A 22,273-nucleotide genomic window follows, 5' to 3' on the forward strand; every position below is an offset into this window, starting at 1 on the left:
CAATAACATTTAATTTTTCTTACATTATTACTATTATTATAATAAAAAAGAAGCGCTAAGCCACAAGGGCTATACAGCGCTGCAATTTTTCTTACAAAAATAGCACACGAGTTAACAGTCACATTATGGGGACAAATCAAAATTTTTAAGTCCTCTCTATTACTAGATCTTATTTGCACTAAGAGGAGGCAACTCATTATTAAAATTTTATCCACTCAAACTATCTGAACAGTGGCTAGCTTAAAAATATCTCAAGTCTCCTAAGTGTGTTTACTGACACCTGTTTACTAAGCAGAACCATTCAAATGAAAACTAGATCATATTGGGAATGTACATATAGTATGATTATGGAAGTTTTAGTAAGTTATGTTGAATACAATACCAATGCATAAGAAGCTGTGTAGAATCTGCAATTCAGGCTCAAGATAGCTCATTACTCTCTCAAAAATTAGCATTAGTTGAAAGCATGAACAGCAAACTGATCATTTATCATCTTTTGAATATTAGTAAGAAAGATAAGAGTGAGATTGGTCCATGCCTCAGGTCGAGACTCAGGAAGTGATAAGAAATACTCCAGCCCTGAACTGGCATACACAATAAATATATTTTTGAAGCTGAGAACATTCCCATCTTCTGGATGGATCAGCTAGCATGCAGAAATGTATCCTCAGAGAGAATCCAAATGATCGAGTTTCCTGCTTTATCAAGTCAGGCTTAATACTGCCTTTAAAATCTGTTTTATACAAGAAGTTTGTTTGTTCATGATTGGAGACGAGCATAAAATTATTATTATTATAATCAAAAGGAAGTGCTAAACCATGAGTGTAAAAGAATGTGATGCCTTGAAAAAAATCTAGAAATGCAGACCTCAGACTAGTAATTAAATGATAGTCCATGCCCTGGGCCTTGTATTTGTCAAGAGTGTTGTGAACAGCAGCACTTCCGGCCAGAGTTACAACTAAATTTTCTTGATAGGACCTTGGTAAATATCTGCAACGACCTGTTGTCCATTGATCTACAGCCAACTATTAAGACTTCAAAACACTATACAGTGGACCCCTGCCTTACGATGGCATTGCATTATGTTAAATCTGCCATACGGTACATTTTAATGCAAAAAATTTGCCTCGCCTCACGCGATTCGTCCAGGATGCATCCCATGCGTGGCCTCAGCTGCCCCGTGCGTGCCAGTGTTTACAAGCCAGCCAGTGCAGTCGCATCCACGCATACATTCGGTACAGTTCATATTATCACAGTGTTTTTAGTGATTGTAGCTGAAAAATAAGTCACCATGGGCCCCAAGAAAGCTTCAAGTGCCAACCCTGCGGGAAAAAGGGTGAAAATTACTATGGAAATGAAGAAAGAGATAATTGCTAAGTACGAAAGTGGAGTGCGTGTCTCGGAGCTGGCCAGGTTGTATACCAAACCCCAATCAACCATTGCTACTATCATGGCCAACAAAATGGCAATCAAGGAAGCTGTTCTTGCAAAAGGTGCAAGTTTGTTTTCGAAACATAGATCGCAAGTACTCGAAGATGTTGAGAGACTGTTATTGGTGTGGATAAACGAAAAACAGATAGCAGGAGATACCATCTCTCAAGCGATCATATGTGAAAAGGCTAGGAAGTTGCATGATGATTTAATTAGAAAAATGCCTGCAACTAGTGATGTGAGTGAATTTAAAGCCAGCAAAGGTTGGTTTGAGAGATTTAAGAATCGTAGTGGCATACATAGTGTGATAAGGCATGGTGAGGCTGCCAGTTCGGACCAAAAAGCGGCTGAAAAATATGTGGAGGAATTCAAAGAGTACATACAGTGAAGGACTGAAACCTGAACAAGTGTTTAATTGTGACAAAACAGGCCTGTTTTGGAAGAAAATGCCAAACAGGACCTACATTACTCAGGAGGAAAAGGCACTCCCAGGACATAAGCCTATGAAAGACAAGCTTACTCTCTTGATGTGTGCTAATGCTAATGGTTATTGCAAAGTGAAGCCTTTATTGGTATATCACTCTGAAACTCCCAGAGCATTCAGGCAAAACAATATCCTCAAGGCTAATTTGTGTGTGCTGTGGAGGGCAAACAGTAAGGCATGGGTCACTAGGGACTTTTTCTATGACTGGTTACACCATGCATTTGCCCCCACTGTGAAAAATTACCTCCTGGAAAAAAATTAGACCTTAAGTGCCTCCTGGTATTAGACAATGCTCCTGGTCATCCTTCAGACTTGGAAGAGCGACTTTCTGGGGACACGAGCTTCATTAAAGTCAAGTTTTTGCCTCCTAATACCACTCCTCTCCTGCAGCCCATGGACCAGCAGGTCATTTCAAACTTCAAAAAACTCTACACAAAGCTATGTTTCAAAAGTGCTCTGAAGTGACCTCAGACACTCAACTGACTCTGAGAGAGTTTTGGAAAGATCACTTTAGTATCCTCAGTTGTGTAAACCTTATAGGTAAGGCTTGGGAGGGAGTGACTAAGAGGACCTTGAACTCTGCTAGGAAGAAACTGTGGCCAGAATATGTAGACAAAAGGGATTTTGAAGGGTTTGAGGCTAACCCTGAGAAGTGTATGCCAGTTGTGGAATCAACTGTGGCATTGGGGATGTCCTTGGGGTTGGAGGTTACTGGGAAGGATGTGAAAGAGTTGGTGGAGGAGAACAATGAAGAACTAACCACTGATGAGCTGCAAGATCATCTTCAACAGCAAGAGGCCAGACCTTAGGAAACTGCTTCGGAGGAGGGGAGAGAGAAATTGAAGTTGTCTACTTCAAAGATTAAGGAAATGTGTGCAAAGTGGCTTGAAGTGCAAACCTTTATGGATGAAAATCACCCTCACACAGCTATTGCAAGCCGTGCTGGTGACTATTACAATGACAATGTTGTGAACCACTTTAGACAAATCATAAAGGAACGAAAAGTACAGAGCTCTATGGACAGATATGTTGTGCGACAGAGGTCCAGTGACTCTCAAGCTGGTCCTACTGGCATTAAAAGAAGGAGGGAAGTAACCCCAGAAAAGGACTTGATACCTCAAGTTCTAATGAAAGGGGATTCCCCTTCTAAACAATAACAACTTCCACACTCCCCTCCTCCCATCCCATCAATCATCACCAGACCTTCAATAAAGGTAAGTGTCATGTATTCTATTCTTAGTAGAGTATTAACTGTGCATGTCTTCTTCAGTTTGTGTGTATTAAAATTAATATTTCATGTGGTAAAACATTTTTTTTTTATACTTTGGGGTGTCAGGGAAGTACTACCGTCCTGCCAGATGACTGTGAAACAAAAACCTGTAACTGTTTTGCATGATGGTAGGATTGCTGGTTTCTTTTTCTGTCTCATAAACACGCTAAGATAACAGGGATATCTTGCTACTCCTACTTACACTTTGGTCACACTTCACAGACACGCACATGCATATATATATATACATACATCTAGGTTTTTCTCCTTTTTCTAAATAGCTCTTGTTCTTTTTTATTTCTTCTATTGTCCATGGGGAAGTGGAAAAGAATCTTTCCTCCGTAAGCCATGCGTGTCGTATGAGGCGACTAAAATGCCGGGAGCAATGGGCTAGTAACCCCTTCTCCTGTATACAATTACTAAAAAAGAGAAGAAGAAAAACTTTATAAAACTGGGTTGCTTAAATGTGCGTGGATGTAGTGCGGATGACAAGAAACAGATGATTGCTGATGTTATGAATGAAAAGAAGTTGGATGTCCTGGCCCTAAGCGAAACAAAGCTGAAGGGGGTAGGAGAGTTTCAGTGGGGGGAAATAAATGGGATTAAATCTGGAGTATCTGAGAGAGTTAGAGCAAAGGAAGGGGTAGCAGTAATGTTAAATGATCAGTTATGGAAGGAGAAAAGAGAATATGAATGTGTAAATTCAAGAATTATGTGGATTAAAGTAAAGGTTGGATGCGAGAAGTGGGTCATAATAAGCGTGTATGCACCTGGAGAAGAGAGGAATGCAGAGGAGAGAGAGAGATTTTGGGAGATGTTAAGTGAATGTATAGGAGCCTTTGAACCAAGTGAGAGAGTAATTGTGGTAGGGGACTTGAATGCTAAAGTAGGAGAAACTTTTAGAGAGGGTGTGGTAGGTAAGTTTGGGGTGCCAGGTGTAAATGATAATGGGAGCCCTTTGATTGAACTTTGTATAGAAAGGGGTTTAGTTATAGGTAATACATATTTTAAGAAAAAGAGGATAAATAAGTATACACGATATGATGTAGGGCGAAATGACAGTAGTTTGTTGGATTATGTATTGGTAGATAAAAGACTGTTGAGTAGACTTCAGGATGTACATGTTTATAGAGGGGCCACAGATATATCAGATCACTTTCTAGTTGTAGCTACACTGAGAGTAAAAGGTAGATGGGATACAAGGAGAATAGAAGCATCAGGGAAGAGAGAGGTGAAGGTTTATAAACTAAAAGAGGAGGCAGTTAGGGTAAGATATAAACAGCTATTGGAGGATAGATGGGCTAATGTGAGCATAGGCAATGGGGTCGAAGAGGTATGGGGTAGGTTTAAAAATGTAGTGTTAGAGTGTTCAGCAGAAGTTTGTGGTTACAGGAAAGTGGGTGCAGGAGGGAAGAGGAGCGATTGGTGGAATGATGATGTAAAGAGAGTAGTAAGGGAGAAAAAGTTAGCATATGAGAAGTTTTTACAAAGTAGAAGTGATGCAAGGAGGGAAGAGTATATGGAGAAAAAGAGAGAAGTTAAGAGAGTGGTGAAGCAATGTAAAAAGAGAGCAAATGAGAGAGTGGGTGAGATGTTATCAACAAATTTTGTTGAAAATAAGAAAAAGTTTTGGAGTGAGATTAACAAGTTAAGAAAGCCTAGAGAACAAATGGATTTGTCAGTTAAAAATAGGAGAGGAGAGTTATTAAATGGAGAGTTAGTGGTATTGGGAAGATGGAAGGAATATTTTGAGGAATTGTTAAATGTTGATGAAGATAGGGAAGCTGTGATTTCGTGTATAGGGCAAGGAGGAATAACATCTTGTAGGAGTGAGGAAGAGCCAGTTGTGAGTGTGGGGGAAGTTCGTGAGGCAGTAGGTAAAATGAAAGGGGGTAAGGCAGCCGGGATTGATGGGATAAAGATAGAAATGTTAAAAGCAGGTGGGGATATAGTTTTGGAGTGGTTGGTGCAATTATTTAATAAATGTATGGAAGAGGGTAAGGTACCTAGGGATTGGCAGAGAGCATGCATAGTTCCTTTGTATAAAGGCAAAGGGGATAAAAGAGAGTGCAAAAATTATAGGGGGATAAGTCTGTTGAGTGTACCTGGTAAAGTGTATGGTAGAGTTATAATTGAAAGAATTAAGAGTAAGACGGAGAATAGGATAGCAGATGAACAAGGAGGCTTTAGGAAAGGTAGGGGGTGTGTGGACCAGGTGTTTACAGTGAAACATATAAGTGAACAGTATTTAGATAAGGCTAAAGAGGTCTTTGTGGCATTTATGGATTTGGAAAAGGCGTATGACAGGGTGGATAGGGGGGCAATGTGGCAGATGTTGCAAGTGTATGGTGTAGGAGGTAGGTTACTGAAAGCAGTGAAGAGTTTTTACGAGGATAGTGAGGCTCAAGTTAGAGTATGTAGGAAAGAGGGAAATTTTTTCCCAGTAAAAGTAGGCCTTAGACAAGGATGTGTGATGTCACCGTGGTTGTTTAATATATTTATAGATGGGGTTGTAAGAGAAGTAAATGCGAGGGTCTTGGCAAGAGGCGTGGAGTTAAAAGATAAAGAATCACACACAAAGTGGGAGTTGTCACAGCTGCTCTTTGCTGATGACACTGTGCTCTTGGGAGATTCTGAAGAGAAGTTGCAGAGATTGGTGGATGAATTTGGTAGGGTGTGCAAAAGAAGAAAATTAAAGGTGAATACAGGAAAGAGTAAGGTTATGAGGATAACAAAAAGATTAGGTGATGAAAGATTGAATATCAGATTGGAGGGAGAGAGTATGGAGGAGGTGAACGTATTCAGATATTTGGGAGTGGACGTGTCAGCGGATGGGTCTATGAAAGATGAGGTGAATCATAGAATTGATGAGGGAAAAAGAGTGAGTGGTGCACTTAGGAGTCTGTGGAGACAAAGAACTTTGTCCTTGGAGGCAAAGAGGGGAATGTATGAGAGTATAGTTTTACCAACGCTCTTATATGGGTGTGAAGCGTGGGTGATGAATGTTGCAGCGAGGAGAAGGCTGGAGGCAGTGGAGATGTCATGTCTGAGGGCAATGTGTGGTGTGAATATAATGCAGAGAATTCGTAGTTTGGAAGTTAGGAGGAGGTGCGGGATTACCAAAACTGTTGTCCAGAGGGCTGAGGAAGGGTTGTTGAGGTGGTTCGGACATGTAGAGAGAATGGAGCGAAACAGAATGACTTCAAGAGTGTATCAGTCTGTAGTGGAAGGAAGGCGGGGTAGGGGTCGGCCTAGGAAGGGTTGGAGGGAGGGGGTAAAGGAGGTTTTGTGTGCGAGGGGCTTGGACTTCCAGCAGGCATGCGTGAGCGTGTTTGATAGGAGTGAATGGAGACAAATGGTTTTTAATACTTGACGTGCTGTTGGAGTGTGAGCAAAGTAACATTTATGAAGGGATTCAGGGAAACCGGCAGGCCGGACTTGAGTCCTGGAGATGGGAAGTACAGTGCCTGCACTCTGAAGGAGGGGTGTTAATGTTGCAGTTTAAAAACTGTAGTGTAAAGCACACTTCTGGCAAGACAGTGATGGAGTGAATGATGGTGAAAGTTTTTCTTTTTCGGGCCACCCTGCCTTGGTGGGAATCGGCCGGTGTGATAATAAAAAAAAAAAAAATAAAAAAAAATATTTCTTATGGGGAAAATTAATTCGCCTTACGATAATTTCGGCATACGATGAGCTCTCAGGAACGGATTAATATTGTAAGGCGGGGGTCCACTGTATTCAGTATGTACATCTATGATCTCATACAGTGTGTGATTACAAGTAACTACCATCCACTTACTTTTTTAGTATTTACTAAAAATTTCATATTGTCAGAGATCCTAAATATATTTGAGAATAAGTCCACTCACCAGTGAATAGAGCAAGATCTTTCATAAATTATCTTCAAATAAAGCTAAGAACAAGGTTTATGACATATAGTTTACAACCCATGATCATGAAAAAGTTAAAAAAAGAAACTAGAAACTAACAGTATTCTCACCCACTATCCTCTGCACATAAGGCTGCATTTTCTACATTGTTCTCCCAGAGCATAACATCTGTGGCTTCTCATCAACACACTTTGCACAATCTCTAATAAGAAATATTACTTTCATGCTGGCATCAGAAATTTTTTAATTATATTCAAACTTGTTTAGGCAGCCTTGAAATGAAACAATCACACAGATGAAGCATTTTTGATCAATTTGAGATATTTCTTTCATCGTTTCAACATAAGAAGTGGAAAGATTAAAGATGCTGAATGCATTTTCCAAACCTGATTTGATGTTTTCAGCTGAAGAATTGACTATTTGTGTTAAATATCTTACCAACATATCTTTTATTATTGGTGGCCTATTCTTTTTCGTTATATGGTCCAATGGATAACAAACTTCTTGATGGAAGCAGAAATTGGAGAACTCCTCATTACCAAAGAAAATTTCATCAATAACTGACATTATTCCAAATACAGCAATATCCTCATTGAAATTGTAAACATGTTATACTATACTGGAATGGTTACGAATACCTTCCGAAGAGGCAAATGGTATAAAATACTGATATGAGCGAAACGTTGTCAAATAAAGGACTGCATTATACCGCATTTGTCTTTTATTAATACCTTCCATATTCTGGACAGTTATAGCCTGCTGCAGTAACTAGTTTCCACATTATAATAAAAAAAGAAGCATTAAACCCACAAGAGTCAACTAGTTTCCAGTCTTCAATAGGAAGAACATTTGTGACAAAGCAATTGCTAATTCCTCTAAAAGTAAATTATCTTAAAAACCAACAATCCTGCCAGTGTAAAATATTTACCACACTCCTGTTTCACATTGTTATGAGAGGTCAGTACTATCTCCCTAAACAGCTGCTTTATACCAGCTTAAACCTAGCTGCAATAAGTTTTTGAAATAAATTTACCTTAGCTGATTTGGACTGATAAGCTAGTTTAAATTGCAGGAAATATTTCTCAGTATGGAACCAGCATCATTCTTAGTAATGTAGTAAACACAGCCATACCAGATATTATCTGGATCTCCTAGCGGAGTGTTATTCCTTAAGTGTCTTATGTACTTTTTTTTTTTGGTGGGAGTTTTGATCTGCATCTGTGTGTAATTAGCTGTCAGTAGTTACAAGAGTAGAGATAAGTCTCTGGTGTCCTGTCTTCATTATTTAAAGTATCATCATTTTTAAGGTTTCCACTTTTTGTAGCACTTACTGCAAGTGCATGTGCAAGTGTACATGAATATGTATGTGTGCATAACTGTGTGTGAATGTGTGTGTATATATGTATGTATATATGCATGCATCTATGTATGCATGTATCTATGTATGCATGTAGGTATCTATGTATGCATATATGCATGTATTTATGTATGCATGTATCTATATATGCATATATGTACTTATGTATGCATGTATCTATGTATGCATGTATCTATGTATGCATGTATCTATGCATGCATATATCTATGTATGCATGTATCTATGTATGCATGTATGCATGTATCCATGTATGCATGTACCCATGTATGCATGTATCTATGTATGCATGTAGGTATCTATGTATGCATATATGCATGTATGTATTTATGTATGCATGTATCTATATATGCATGTATGTACTTATGTATGCATGTATCTATGTATGCATGTATCTATGTATGCATGTATCTATGAATGCATGTATCTATGTATGCATGTATCTATGTATACATGTATCTATGTATGCATGTATCTATGTATGCATGTATCTATGTATGCATGTATCTATGTATGCATGTATCCATGTATGCATGTATCCATGTATGCATGTATCCATGTATGCATGTATCCATGTATGCATGTATGCATGTATCCATGTATGCATGTATCCATGTATGCATGTATCCATGTATGCATGTATCCATGTATGCATGTATGCATGTACGTATCAAACAAAAGCACACACAAACACATGCATAAAAACAGAACACTAATTTAGAAAAATAAATAGTGTAATTGTTCTCCATGAACAAGAAAATCATACATTCAGGTACTAGAACAAAATATATTATGCACACAAAACAAAAAAGCTGCCATAAAGGCCAACCAATTACTAAATAACAAATAAATGCTGCTATTGCATAATACAAACCATCATTCAACTCACTTCATTCATTGGCTTATTTGGACGTACACAATTTTGGAAAGCCTAATTTTAAGGATACACAATCCATGTACAGTACTTGCTGTAATATAAGACAATAATACCCTAAAATTGCTGGACATTAATTTGCTTACATGTCACAACACATAATTTTTGGCACACATACTAAATGCTACTCTCAACACAGTGAAACCTTCACATTCTTCAACATTCGTTGTTGCTATAAATTTGATACTACTCTGCTTAAAACTCCAAATTAAACTTTCAAATGAAATTTTACATGTTTTGTTTTCCTTACAATTTAGTGTATACTGTAATTTCATATAAAAGCTACAGCTAAAATACTGGAAAATTTGGCAGTGTAATGGAAATCCCTCGACATTTGTTAAATTATAAAAAATCTTATAAATTATTAATTTATAGGCATTATAGATGGTTATAAAGGACAAAATTACCATTTAGACAGCTTTAAATATTGAAAAATATGTACAAATATTTTATGACACAAATGTATGTAAATTTTTTCCCTGAAAGATTTTTTTGTTTTTTAACATCCTTCATTCTACTTAGTTTACTGCAAAAAGGGTAAGTTTTATTAGCAAGTGATACATTTCAAAACAATTAATTTGCTAGTTTCTAGATTTTAGTCTATCTGATCTAAACAGACAAATCAGGTTTCACTGCATTTAAAAACAGATATGTTTATATAATTCATGACCACAGTATTACTTTCACATTCATAACATAATTATTACATTCATTATTTTTATCAGGATAATTATATAAAACTTATATCCCAAAATCATTTGGCAGGCATACCACTGACAACCATAATAAGAGCTTGACTTGCATCTTCACAAACAAAAGGCATTAAATTACCCAAGTTGAACATGACATTAATAACCATGGTAGTTCATCATGCTCACATTCATAACCAGACTAAATTGTTCACATTCAGGCCAACATTAATAAGGCTTCTCCAAAGAAATCATAAGTAATAGCACTGATGGCAGACTGCATATCCAAAGAAAGCTTTGAATTACTAGAAAAAAATGTCAAAAAAGCAAAGGGGCCTAACCTTTGACTTGCTATGCAACTTCACGGCACACACTCTAGTGTTCTTATTAAAGAATTGGTGATAGCAAAATTGTATGTGTATCACTACAAAAATACACTAGTTTTATAATTTTCTAGTATAGGAAAAGAAATGTCACAACACCTTTGAATGATAATCTAATGTGTGTAAGATGCAATTGAGCTTGTATTTTTAAAATCTGTGAGGTTTTGCACAGTGAATTATACTAATTGAAATGGTCATATTTATCATATATCTATAAAAAATCACTAGACATGCTGCGCTGGAAAAATCTGCTACTGCCATATACTCCAATGGGATGAGGAATAACTTGTCTGAGATGATCCAGCAAACATGTGCAAACTGTCTACTGGCTACAACCTTACAGTACAATAAATAGAACTTACTATTACATGTACTGAACACATGGTAAAGTTTTATAAAGCTTCAACCTGCCTGTTTTCACAAAAACAGGAACTTTGGCAACAAACTGCATATTAACTTCTCATCATTCTCTGTGTACATGCTTGATGATGACAAGTACTATCAAAAGCTTTAAGATCAATGCACATGATGCCAATACTCTGTTGGCTAACACATACACACCACAGTAATCCATACTAACAGTACTATGAGCCACACCTACAAAAATTAACTCCATCGGCATTTCACCCAGTTACAAAGACACTGATGTGAAACAGGGTAATGTGGAATAACAAACCCATATCTTCCATTCACTGAATACATGCTTGCTTCATTGGAAAAATAAAAATGACGTGACACTTGTGTAAAAACTGGCAGTAATTCAAATGTTTTCTGCCTATCACTTAGTTAAAAGATGGAAAGTGGAGCTAATACATGGGTATTCCGTGGGACTGTGTAAACAATACCACTGTCAAAATACCTTTATCACTGAAACCATAAATAGTACTAAGTCTACTGAGGAAACCTTTTCTTACCTAGAAGGAAACTATAATATCAATACTTCACAGCCAACAGCTACCAGAGTATTTCACATACAGTAGTGTTGCCTAATTGCGATGGTCCACATAACTGCTATTAGTGAAAAATATGACTAACAAACGCTTAGCTGCAATCTTGCTATTGTAGATACACACTACATTTGGTGCAAGATAAATGAGCTGCCCCAAAGTCTGATAGGAAGTTTGGTTACTGCTGAAGATAACCTGAGCATCAGTGCTGATTTCACAATCAAGCTGGCTTTCAATCCAGCAAAACTGAACACATAATATTGCTCACATTAAATCTAAAGGCATTTTTCATACCTCTGTAATTTGTTCATGTGGATCAAGGTGACGACTTTCTGGACTTGATGAATCTGAGGACTGCTGCCTTCCATGAACTCCTGTATCTCCTACAGCACATTCCACTGTCACTACACTCTCTATGCTACCACTGCCAGTGTCCTGACTACCAGACCCACTACTGCTGCTCTGGCTGCCTCCACTGCTGGTGCCTATGGCAGCAGCAACAATAGGTGAAGGAGGAGCTGCTTGACTTGTTTCACTAGATGGTGGTACATGAACAGGAGAGTCTGGCTGTTCTTCCACATCAACTGTAGGATTGACTGTAACAGTTATGCCACCAGCTGTGAATCCACATTCATAACCTGATGATACAGAATTATCTAGTTCCTCATCAGAATCATGCTCCGTCCCTGGTTCTGAAGGCTCTGAAAGAGGAGGTGGAGGAGGAAGTTCATCTGCAGTTATAGCAGCTTCCATATGAACACCATCAGACTCTTGTGGAGAATCTGAGTCTTTCTCAGAGCTACCATGAATACTACCAGGTTGACCTGCAGTGCTTCCTGATGAGGATGAACCCATATTTGCAAGATTTAACAATTCATCTAAACCTTCAACATCTGATGGAGGTACTAATGGTGGTGGTGGAGTATCTTCACAGAGGGTGCTTGTTCGTGGCATAAGAGGTGATGCTTCAGGTAAAGGTGGAGGAAGGTCATTTGTAAAAGCACTATCATCATCATCCATTACTGGAGGAGGCAGTGGAGGCAAATCACTGCACATTCCAGAAGACGAGACATGCTCTGTAGTGCTAACATCCTCTACAAGAGGTGCACTTTCTTGCTGAATATCATTATGTAAATTATCTAACATATAAAGTGGATTAACAGTTTCTTGTGGCTGGTTTTCAGCTTCTTCTACCAATAAAGGTGCAGGAAGGTCTACTGAACCAAGACTGCTAAATGCAACTGGGGATGTTTCTCTCTCTGGAGTGGGTGGCTGGGGTGGCAATATTTCATCCTCATCCAATGAAGTTGAAATAATTTCATTTCGATTCTCATTAAGCATTGAAAATGTTTGTTCACGTATGGTTCCTTCTAGAGAGGACACTGTTTCCTCTACATCATGAACCAATGGCTGAGAAGACTGTTTATCTGGACTTTCTAAGCGAGATGTAGAAGGCTGAGAAAAATGGCTTGCTTCAGTTGGAGACACTTCTTTATTAATGATCTCTTCCTGTTGGAGAGAAGGTTCTGTATCAGAGCCAACTATTAGCACTAATGTTTTTGTTTCCACACTGGATTCTGGAGATGGTGACACTTTAGGAGCAGAGCTTACCACTGATGAGGTTATTTCTCCCTCTGAACTTATCACCTCTGGAAAATGTATATTTTCATCAGGACTTTTTGCTAGGGGGGATGATGGTCTATCTGAAAATCTCACCATAGGTGAAAATTCAATATCTGGGCTTGGACTTCTTGTCAGTGGTGGAGTCTCTCCATCTGGGGTCTGTACCATCTGAGAGTCTTTCAAGGCTTGATCTAAACTCTCTACCAAAGGTGGGGAGACTTTTGCACTGTTCATCATAGGTGGAGAGTCCATGTCAGGACTTGGACTTTTCATCATTGGTGGAGTTTCTTTATCTGAACTAGTCATCAATGGAGGGGGTTCTATATCTGGACTCATCAACAGTGGTGATCCCTTATCTGGACTCTTCATTAATGGTGGAGAAGATACCTTATCTGGACTCTTCATTAATGGTGGAGATACCTTATCTGGACTTTTCATCAATGGTGGAGGAGATACCTTATCTGGACTTTTCATCAATGGTGGAGGAGATACCTTATCTGGACTTTTCATCAATGGTGGAGGAGATACCTTATCTGGACTTTTCATCAATGGTGGAGGAGATACCTTATCTGGACTTTTCATCAATGGTGGAGATTCTTTATCAGGACTCTTCACTAATGGTGGAGATCCCTTATCAGGACTTTTCATTAATGGAGTGGATTCCTTATCTGGACTCTTCATCAGTGGTGGAGGAGATGCCTTATCTGGACTTTTCATCAATGGTGGAGGAGATTCCTTATCTGGACTTTTCATCAATGGTGGAGAGCCCATGTCTGGACTTTTCATTAATGGTGGAGGAGATCCCTTATCTGGACTCTTCATTAATGGTGGTGGTGATCCCTTATCAGGACTCTCCATCAATGGTGGTGGTGGTGATACTTTATCTGGACTTTTCATCAATGGTGGAGATCCTTTAGGACTCTTTACCATTGGTGGAGATCCATTAGGACTCTTCACTAGTGGTGGAGAACCTGTACCATTGTTCACCACTGGTGGAGAATCTGGTGGTGATTCACTTGAACTCCTTGAAGATGGTGGGGTTACATTGGTAATTTTCACAGATGGTGGAGATATTTTAGGATTCCTTAGTGTTGGAGATTCTTTGGGACTCCTTGGTGCTGGTGGAGTTCCTTTAGGACTCCTTAGTGCTGATGGAGATTCTTTGGGGCTCCTTGGTAATGGTGGAGTTTCTTTAGGACTCCTTAGTGCTGGTGGAGATTCTCTGGGGCTCCTTGGTGCTGGTGGAGATCCTTCAGGACTCCTTAGTGCTAAAGGAGATTCTTCAGGACTCCTTGGTGCTACAGGAGAATCTTTAGGACTCCTTGGTGCTATGGGAGATCCATTTAGACTCTTTACTGATGACAGAGAAACCTTATCAGGACTCTTTAATGAAGGAGATTTCCTTTCAGGTGATGATAATGGTAGACTCTCTGGCTTTTTCAAGGGTAATGGTAAATCCCTATCTTCTTCAGAATCTTCTGTTATAGCTTCTTTTAAATCTTTACCATTTATGGGAGGTATAAAATAACTATCTAAATCGCTCTCTAAAAGACCAACAGCTCTCAAGCTTTCGACTTCTGAGTTCTTGTCCAATGCCTGTTTCTTTTCTGGACTTGTACTTGCTTTCTGTACACTTGCATACAAGGGAGTGTCCTGTTGGCTGATATTCTTGAGAGGCTTATCAATCTTTTCATAGGGAGGATAATTCTCTTGGGTGTCATAGTCTCGCACAAATTCATACGTACTTTCATTCTCAACCTTAACTACTTCATAACCAGGTTCTACATCCCCATCACTTGATTGCCAACTTGTAAATTTGAGTTGTTCATAATTTGGGTCATTTTCCGAGGTGGTTCGTGTGTGATGGATAGCACCTTGTAGTTCTTCATACCCAGGATCTCCAAATTCACTTGTGAGTTTTCCTTTAACAATTTCATAACCAGGGTCAGATGCTTCTGCTCTATGATGTGTTACAGTTTCATAGCCAGGCTCATCATCCTCTTGATTTTTGTCATGAGAAACTGTTTCATAACCAGGTTCTGAACTTTGCAGTTTAGCTTCACCAGTGACTGTTTCATACCCTGGTTCATATTCTCTGTGCTTCAGTGTTTCATAACCAGGTTCTGACTCAATGTCTGAGGTTTGTTTTACTGTTTCATAACCAGGATAATTCTCCTCTGGTCTTTCAACACTAGCATATGGAGGTTCAGAATTTTTCACAGTTTCATAGCCAGGATCAGATCCTCCTGAGTAGAAGTTGGTGGGGAGTTGTGGTATTATTTCATAATTAGGATTAGGTAGTGTTGGCTGTGAATGTTGTGTAGTGTTTCCCCATACACCCGTCTTCTCGTAAGACTTGGCTCGACTAATTGATGTAACCACTTCGTGGTTGCGAGTTTCAACAAGACTGCGTGTCATTGATCCCAGGTCGACTGACTGCCGTGGGGTTGTTGGAGGAGATGAAGCATGGGAGCCCCAACGAGCACCACCAATATCCATAGAACCTCTTCGTGAAGATGAAACACTGCCAGCATCACTCTCACCTCCTCCACCAGAACTGTCCCCACGGGAATGTCCTGGACGCTGCTTTTTCATTACCTAAAAATAAGTATATACGTAATTAAAATGTAAACAAGTGTTCTCAGGAACACATTATTCAAATAAATGTTTAAAATAAGATTACTCACACATGTGCATGCACACAAGAAACACACCTACACGCACATGCATGTGCTCAAACACAAGCACATGCACACACATCACTAGAACAGAGTGTACGTTTTTTTCACTGGCTGTGGGCAATGGCAACACTCAAGAACAAGAAAACAGGAAACTAGAGGCTGGGTTGAAATACATGATGGACAAAGACTGGGAAAATGCTTCTTGATCTTCACATAGAGATATATGATAAAGTGAAGAGAATAGTGGAAGATGGCAAGGCACAAGAGAAAAGGGTAATTGCCACTGAGGAAAAAATGCATCACTTGGAAGACAGAATTAGAAGAGATGAGGGAAAGGTGTGAGGTGGAGATATTACCAAGTTCAACAGGTGTAGAGCCAGAACGAAGGGCTGAGGGAACAAGCAAGACTTTTGCAGAAATGCTCTCAGGAAGCCAGGAGGTGAAGGATATGATATGAAGAACAGCAAACTGATAACAAGACAATGAACTCTGGAAAGAAAGGAAGTGGGAAGAGAGATGGTGGTCACTGATTATGGCCTCCAAAAGACTGAAGAGATGACAACTGATATACTGACAGTGAATGAAAAGGATGTCCATAACATCGTTGAACATGCTGAGGCTGAGGTAGAAAATTTTCAGAGGATAAAGAAGTACACAAAGGATGAAATATGACCAGTCACACTGACCCAAACAGCAGAAATGGCACAAAATTGAGTCTCAAGATGGAAATCACTGTTGAGGAGAACTGACAAATATCATCACGTACCTTGACTGGGACAGAATATTACAGGAGAGGGAACAACTGAGGGAAGAGCATAAAAAAAAAAGGCAGACAGGCTGGAGAACTAGTGAATGCAATGACATGTGCAGAAGCTCCACCTCTGAGGAAACACAATGCTCAATTACACCAGCAGGAAGCCCTGCTTCATGTGAAGCACCAAGCTCCAACACCTATGGACTCTCAAACTCCAACCCCCACCTCACTCAAAAACAGTAACTCTAAACAAATCCTACCCTTAACCCCATACCCCTCACCTACACCCCCCCCCAATCCAAACCCCTATCAGTGCAGGATCCTTCCTCACAACCCCCTCCTCATCCCAGTCCCAAACCTACCTACCCTTTACTCCCTACCTACGGGGTAATAGTAACTCCACACCTCCTCGTAATTTCTACACTACAAAATCTCTGCATAATATTTACACACACGTTGCCCTTAGACACGACATCTCCACTGCCTCCAGCCACCTCCTCCTTGCTGCAGCATTTACAACCCATGCTTCACACCCATATAAGAGTGTTGGTACCACTATACTCTTGTACATTCCCTTCTTTGCCTACATGGATAACATTTTTTGTCTCCATAGGTACCTCAATGCACCGCTCACCGTCTTTCCTTCATCAATTCTATGGTTAACCTCGTCCTTCATAAACCCATCTGCTGACAAATCTACTTCCAAATATCTGAACACATTCACTTCTTCCATACTCCCTCCCTCCAATGTGATATCCAATTTTCTTTACTTAACTCGCCCGATACCCTCATCGCCTCACACTTATCTATGTTTACTTTCAACTTTCTACCTGTACACACCCTCCCAAACTCATTCACTAACTTTTGCAAGTTCTCTTTACAATCTCCCAAAAGCACAGTATCATCAGCAAAAAGTAACTGTGTCAACTCCCATTTTGTATTTGATTCCCTATAATTTAATCCCCAAAAGGATGTTTTAGGAGTGAAGAAGAGCAGGATGTGAGTATGGGGGAGGTGCGTGAGGCATTACGTAGAATGAAAGGGGGTAAAGCAGCTGGAACTGACGGGCTCATGACAGAAATGTTAAAAGCTGGGAGGGATACAGTGTTGGAGTGGTTGGTATTTTTGTTTAATAAATGTATGAAAGAGGGGAAGGTACCTAGGGATTGGCAGAGAGCATGTATAGTCCCTTTATATAAAGGGAAGGGGGACAAAAGAGATTGCAAAAATTATAGAGGAATAAGTTTACTGAGTGTAGGTAGTAGGTTGGTAGACAGCAACCACCCAGGGAGGTACTACCGTCCTTCCAAGTGAATGTAAAACAAAAGCCTGTAATTGTTTTACATGATGGTAGGATTGCTGGTGTTTTTTTTTGTCTGTCTCATAAATATGCAAGATTGTAAACATGTGTGTCTTGCTACTTCTGCTTACACTTAGGTCACACTAGACATACATGTACAAGCATATATATACACACCCCTCTGGGTTTTCTGCTATTTTCTTTCTAGTTCTTGTTCTTGTTTATTTCCTCTTATCTCCATGGGGAAGTGGAACAGAATTCTTCCTCCGTAAGCCATGCGTGTTGTAAGAGGCGACTGAAATGCCGGGAGCAAGGGGCTAGTAACCCCTTCTCCTGTATATATTACTAAATCTGAAAGGAGAAACTTTCGTTTTTCCTTTTGGGCCACCCCACCTCGGTGGGATACGGCTGGTACATTGAAAGAAGAAGAAGTTTACTGAGTATACCAGGAAAAGTGTACGGTAGGGTTATAATTCAAAGAATTAGAGGTAAGACAGAATGTAGGGTTGCGGATGAGCAAGGAGGTTTTAGAGTGGGTAGGGGATGTGTAGATCAAGTGTTTACATTGAAGCATATATGTGAACAGTATTCAGATAAAGGTAGGGAAGTTTTCATTGCATTTATGGATTTAGAAAAGGCATATGACAGATTGGATAGGGGAGCAATGTAGTAGATGCTGCAAGTGTATGGAATAGGTAGTAAGTTACTAAATGCTGTAAAGAGTTTTTATGAGGATAGTAAGGCTCAGGTTAGGGTATACAGGAGAGAGCGAGATTATTTCCCAGTAAAAGTAGGTCTTAGACAGGGATGTGTAATGTCACCATGGCTGTTTAACATATTTATAGATGAGGGTTGTAAAAGAAGTAAATGCTAGTGTTGGGGAAAGGGGTGGGATTAAATTATGGGGAATCAAATACAAAATGGGATATGACAGTTACTTTTTGCTGATGACACTGTGTTTTTGGGAGATTCTAAAGTTGCAAAGGTTAGTGGACGAGTTTGGGAGGGTGTGTACAAGTAGAATGTTGAAAGTGAACATAGATAAGAGTAAGGTGATGAGGTTATCAAATGATTTAGATAAAGAAAAATTGGATATCACATTGGAGGGAGGGAGTATAGAAGAAGTGAATGTTTTCAGATATTTGGGAGTTGACTCATCAGCAGATGGGTTTATGAAGGATGAGGTTAACCATAGAACTGATGAAGGAAAAAAGGTGAGTGGTGCATTGAGGTATCTGTGGAAACAAAAAAATGTTATCTATTCCAAGAAGGGAATGTATGAGAGTATAGTGGTACCAACACTTATATAGGTGTGAAGCATGGGTTGTAAATGCTGCAGCGAGGAGGAGGCTGGAGGCAGTGGAGATGTCGTGTCTAAGGACAATGTGCGGTGTAAATATTATGCAGAGATTTCATAGTGTGGAAATTGCGAGGAGGTGTGGAGTTACTAAAAGTATTAGTCAGAGGGCTGAAGAGGGGTTGTTGATGTGATTTGATCATTTAGAGACTGGAACAAAGTAGAATGACTTGGAGAGTGTATAAATCTGTAGGGGAAGGAAGGCGGGGTAGGGGTCATCCTCGAAAAGGTTGGAGGGAGGGGGTAAAGGAGGTTTTGTGGGAGACGGGCTTGGACTTCCAGCAAGTGTGCGTGAACGTGTTTGATAGGAGTGAATGGAGACAAATGGTTTTTGGGTCCTAATGAGCAGGGTAATATTTTGTGAAGGGATTCAGGGAAACTGGTTAGCCGGACTCGAGTCCTGGAAATGGGAAGTACAATGCCTGCTCTTTAAAGGAGGGGTCTGGGATATTGGCAGTTCAGAGAAACATCTAAATTGACGTATTTGAGCGCCTCTGTAAAGACAGTGATTGTGTATGAGTGATGGCGAAAGTGTTGAATGATGAAAGTTTTTTTTCTTTTTGAGTCACCCTGCCTCCCTGGGAAATGGCCGATGTGTTAAAAAAAAAAAATAAATAAACAGAAGTACTCAAAGGTACTTGAATAAGCACTAGCGGAAGAAGGAAAGTGATCTACTGAGAGGTGTAAACGTAAGTGTGCCTTGCCAGGGTAGGTAACATAACAATTGATCACTCTTCTATCAGCTTCCCTGCATTTTGTCAATCCTTGGAATTTTTTGTTACACATTCAGTTTCATTTTAGAAGCAAGATCTTTACATATAATAAAAGTTGAATAGCCTATTCATGTCAGAAGTGATTTTGCAACATTTTCACTTTTAGACATGTTCAACTGCATATGGCATACTGTTTGTGTCTAAAAATTCAGTCTCAAAGTAACCCCATGTCATTCTGATGGATATTTTTTATTACCATAAATTTTTCAATAGCAACCTCCCACCATGAAAATTAGCGAGAGCTTCAACAAAATGATAAATTGTTAGCACAATGTTAAACTATCTGAGGTCCTGTGTTTATGTTATTTACTGAAGGTTATGCATCTGGGGATGCAATCTACATTATCATCAGTTATGGGAAAATGCTAAAACCTTAGGGCTATACAGCTCCTGGGATATGGGAAGTAATCAGATTTGATGCAAGGGGAGGGTAGTTCCAATCCCTTGAATCAAGAGCCCTTCAGCATTAATGCACCCCTCTTAAAGGGATGGGGTCTAGAACTTAACCTCTATTTAATATGGTAACTATGATCTAATCTCTGAATGACTCTTTCTAGGAAGGCAGCCTCTCATTCAGTGAAGGAGCATTGTACTGTATAGGATAGATACCACAAAAGGCAAGAATATAATACATACCTTTGCATACATTTCTTCAAGTGCTCGTTGTGTGGGTCTCTCAATAGGAGGAACACTTCGCGGGGGGGAATGTGGGGGCTGGGGAGAGGGGCCTGAGTAGAGGCTAGTGTCTCCCTGAGGTAAAGGTGGCAGAGGAGATCGAGTACCTCTCTTCTCTGCTCCAGGGCTTCCCATTACTGTGCTAGCAGCACTACTTGAAGAAGCTGCAAACAAATAAATTCAATATTAAACAAGAAAAATTAAAATAAACTGAATGTTACACTTTCATTTTACAGTAGCAAGTGGATCATGGATGTTCAAGGGGTCCAGGCACTCAGAGTTGAAGTAAGAACTGTAATCAGGCTCGATAGTATTTTATATATGGAAGAAAGTAGTAATGTTGACAGCACACTCACTCAGTACACACAGCACAAAATACTCTCTTAGTTCAGTATGGAAAATTTAATTTTTGGAAAATTCTAAAACTACTTACCACATGGAATGTCTTGATATACAATAACTAGAAACTGTAGTCAACACAGTTTCAATCAAAAAAAAAAAAATATATGACTACACAATTTTTTTCTAACCAATAGCTTACTTTAAAAATATGAGTACATGAATAAAAAAAAATCTGGAAATTAAATATGATCTTAATAAAATTTAAGGTGGCTCAATTTAGAGCAGGGTATGTATATACACCACAGTAGTGTAGAATTGTATTACAGTATTCAAAAATCTTGTGCTGGAAATTTAAATGGGCCACTGCAAAATTGTTTTCTATTACTTTTCAAGCAATCTCTGAAACTTCTGTTATTTTATATTTGTATCATGGCCAGATTTCAGCATCTTTTGAAAAAATATATAATTTTGGGGAGATATCATATGTGAATGACTGAACCTAACTTTAAAGTTGAAAAATCTTAATAGAAATTTTATTGTCCTTCTTGCAAATTAAAAAAGCAAAACCTCCTGCCTTATTTTTTATTACAGAGAGAAAGAGGTCAAAGAAATGTAGACCAAGGGTTAGTATATGGGAGGGAGATGGGACAAAGAGCAGAAAACCTTACAGTCTATTATATAAAAGTTATCTGCTGGCAACACTATACTCTCAGCAGTGGTCTACACATCCTATCCGAACAAATAAAGACTCTTCCTGCTTTTCAGCTTAACTACCAAGAGCAAGATGATGAAGAAGAAGAAAAAGTTGCTGACTTTCTGTACCATACTGTACTGAAAAACATGTATTATGTACCAAATTATAGTAACAATAAATAAGGAATGTTGAACAAACCTACACTTAACACTACCACAGTACTGCCACCTACTCTAACTGCCACTATGATTACTATACTATAAATACTATTGTAATAGCACCAATATCCCTGCAACTGCTGCTACTACCACCACTAACACCATATCCCTGCAACTGCTGCTACTACCACCACTAACACCATCACGTGGGAATATTTAGCCCAATATACTACTATTTTTCTTTGGCCTTGAAATGCTAGAAGCAAGAGGGAACATTAGAACTCACTGTAGAAAAATAATTCTGAGAGGAATCAGAGAGCTGGCAGCTATCACCCATCACTTGCTGTTCACTGCTTACAAACATATTATTTATTATGACCCTTCTCTGAACATTCTTGTTGCAACACAATTTCTAGTGTAAACAAAAGCTTAAGTCAGCATGCAAAAAATAAGTTAAAATGCACAGCACATCTAAATTGAGATCAAAGACTTTAAAATCACCTGCCTGTGCAG

At 39.2% G+C, this 22,273-nt stretch overlaps 1 protein-coding gene across 1 annotated transcript in view; it reads right to left on the minus strand.

Annotated features, from left to right (window-relative positions):
- Positions 1 to 7,778: 7,778 nt before the first annotated feature.
- Positions 7,779 to 22,273, minus strand: part of LOC128696475 (uncharacterized) — a 144,178-nt gene continuing 129,683 nt past the window's right edge. Inside the window, exons 10-11 of the mRNA XM_070094746.1 lie at positions 20,528 to 20,730; positions 7,779 to 15,624 (exon numbers count right to left, since the gene is read on the minus strand). Coding sequence (XP_069950847.1) covers positions 11,692 to 15,624; positions 20,528 to 20,730 — 4,136 coding nt within the window. The 3' untranslated portion in view covers positions 7,779 to 11,691. The remainder of the gene's footprint in view (positions 15,625 to 20,527; positions 20,731 to 22,273) is intronic.

The sequence above is a fragment of the Cherax quadricarinatus genome, chromosome 47, assembly GCF_038502225.1.
Source record: "Cherax quadricarinatus isolate ZL_2023a chromosome 47, ASM3850222v1, whole genome shotgun sequence".
Lineage (NCBI taxonomy): Eukaryota > Metazoa > Arthropoda > Malacostraca > Decapoda > Parastacidae > Cherax > Cherax quadricarinatus.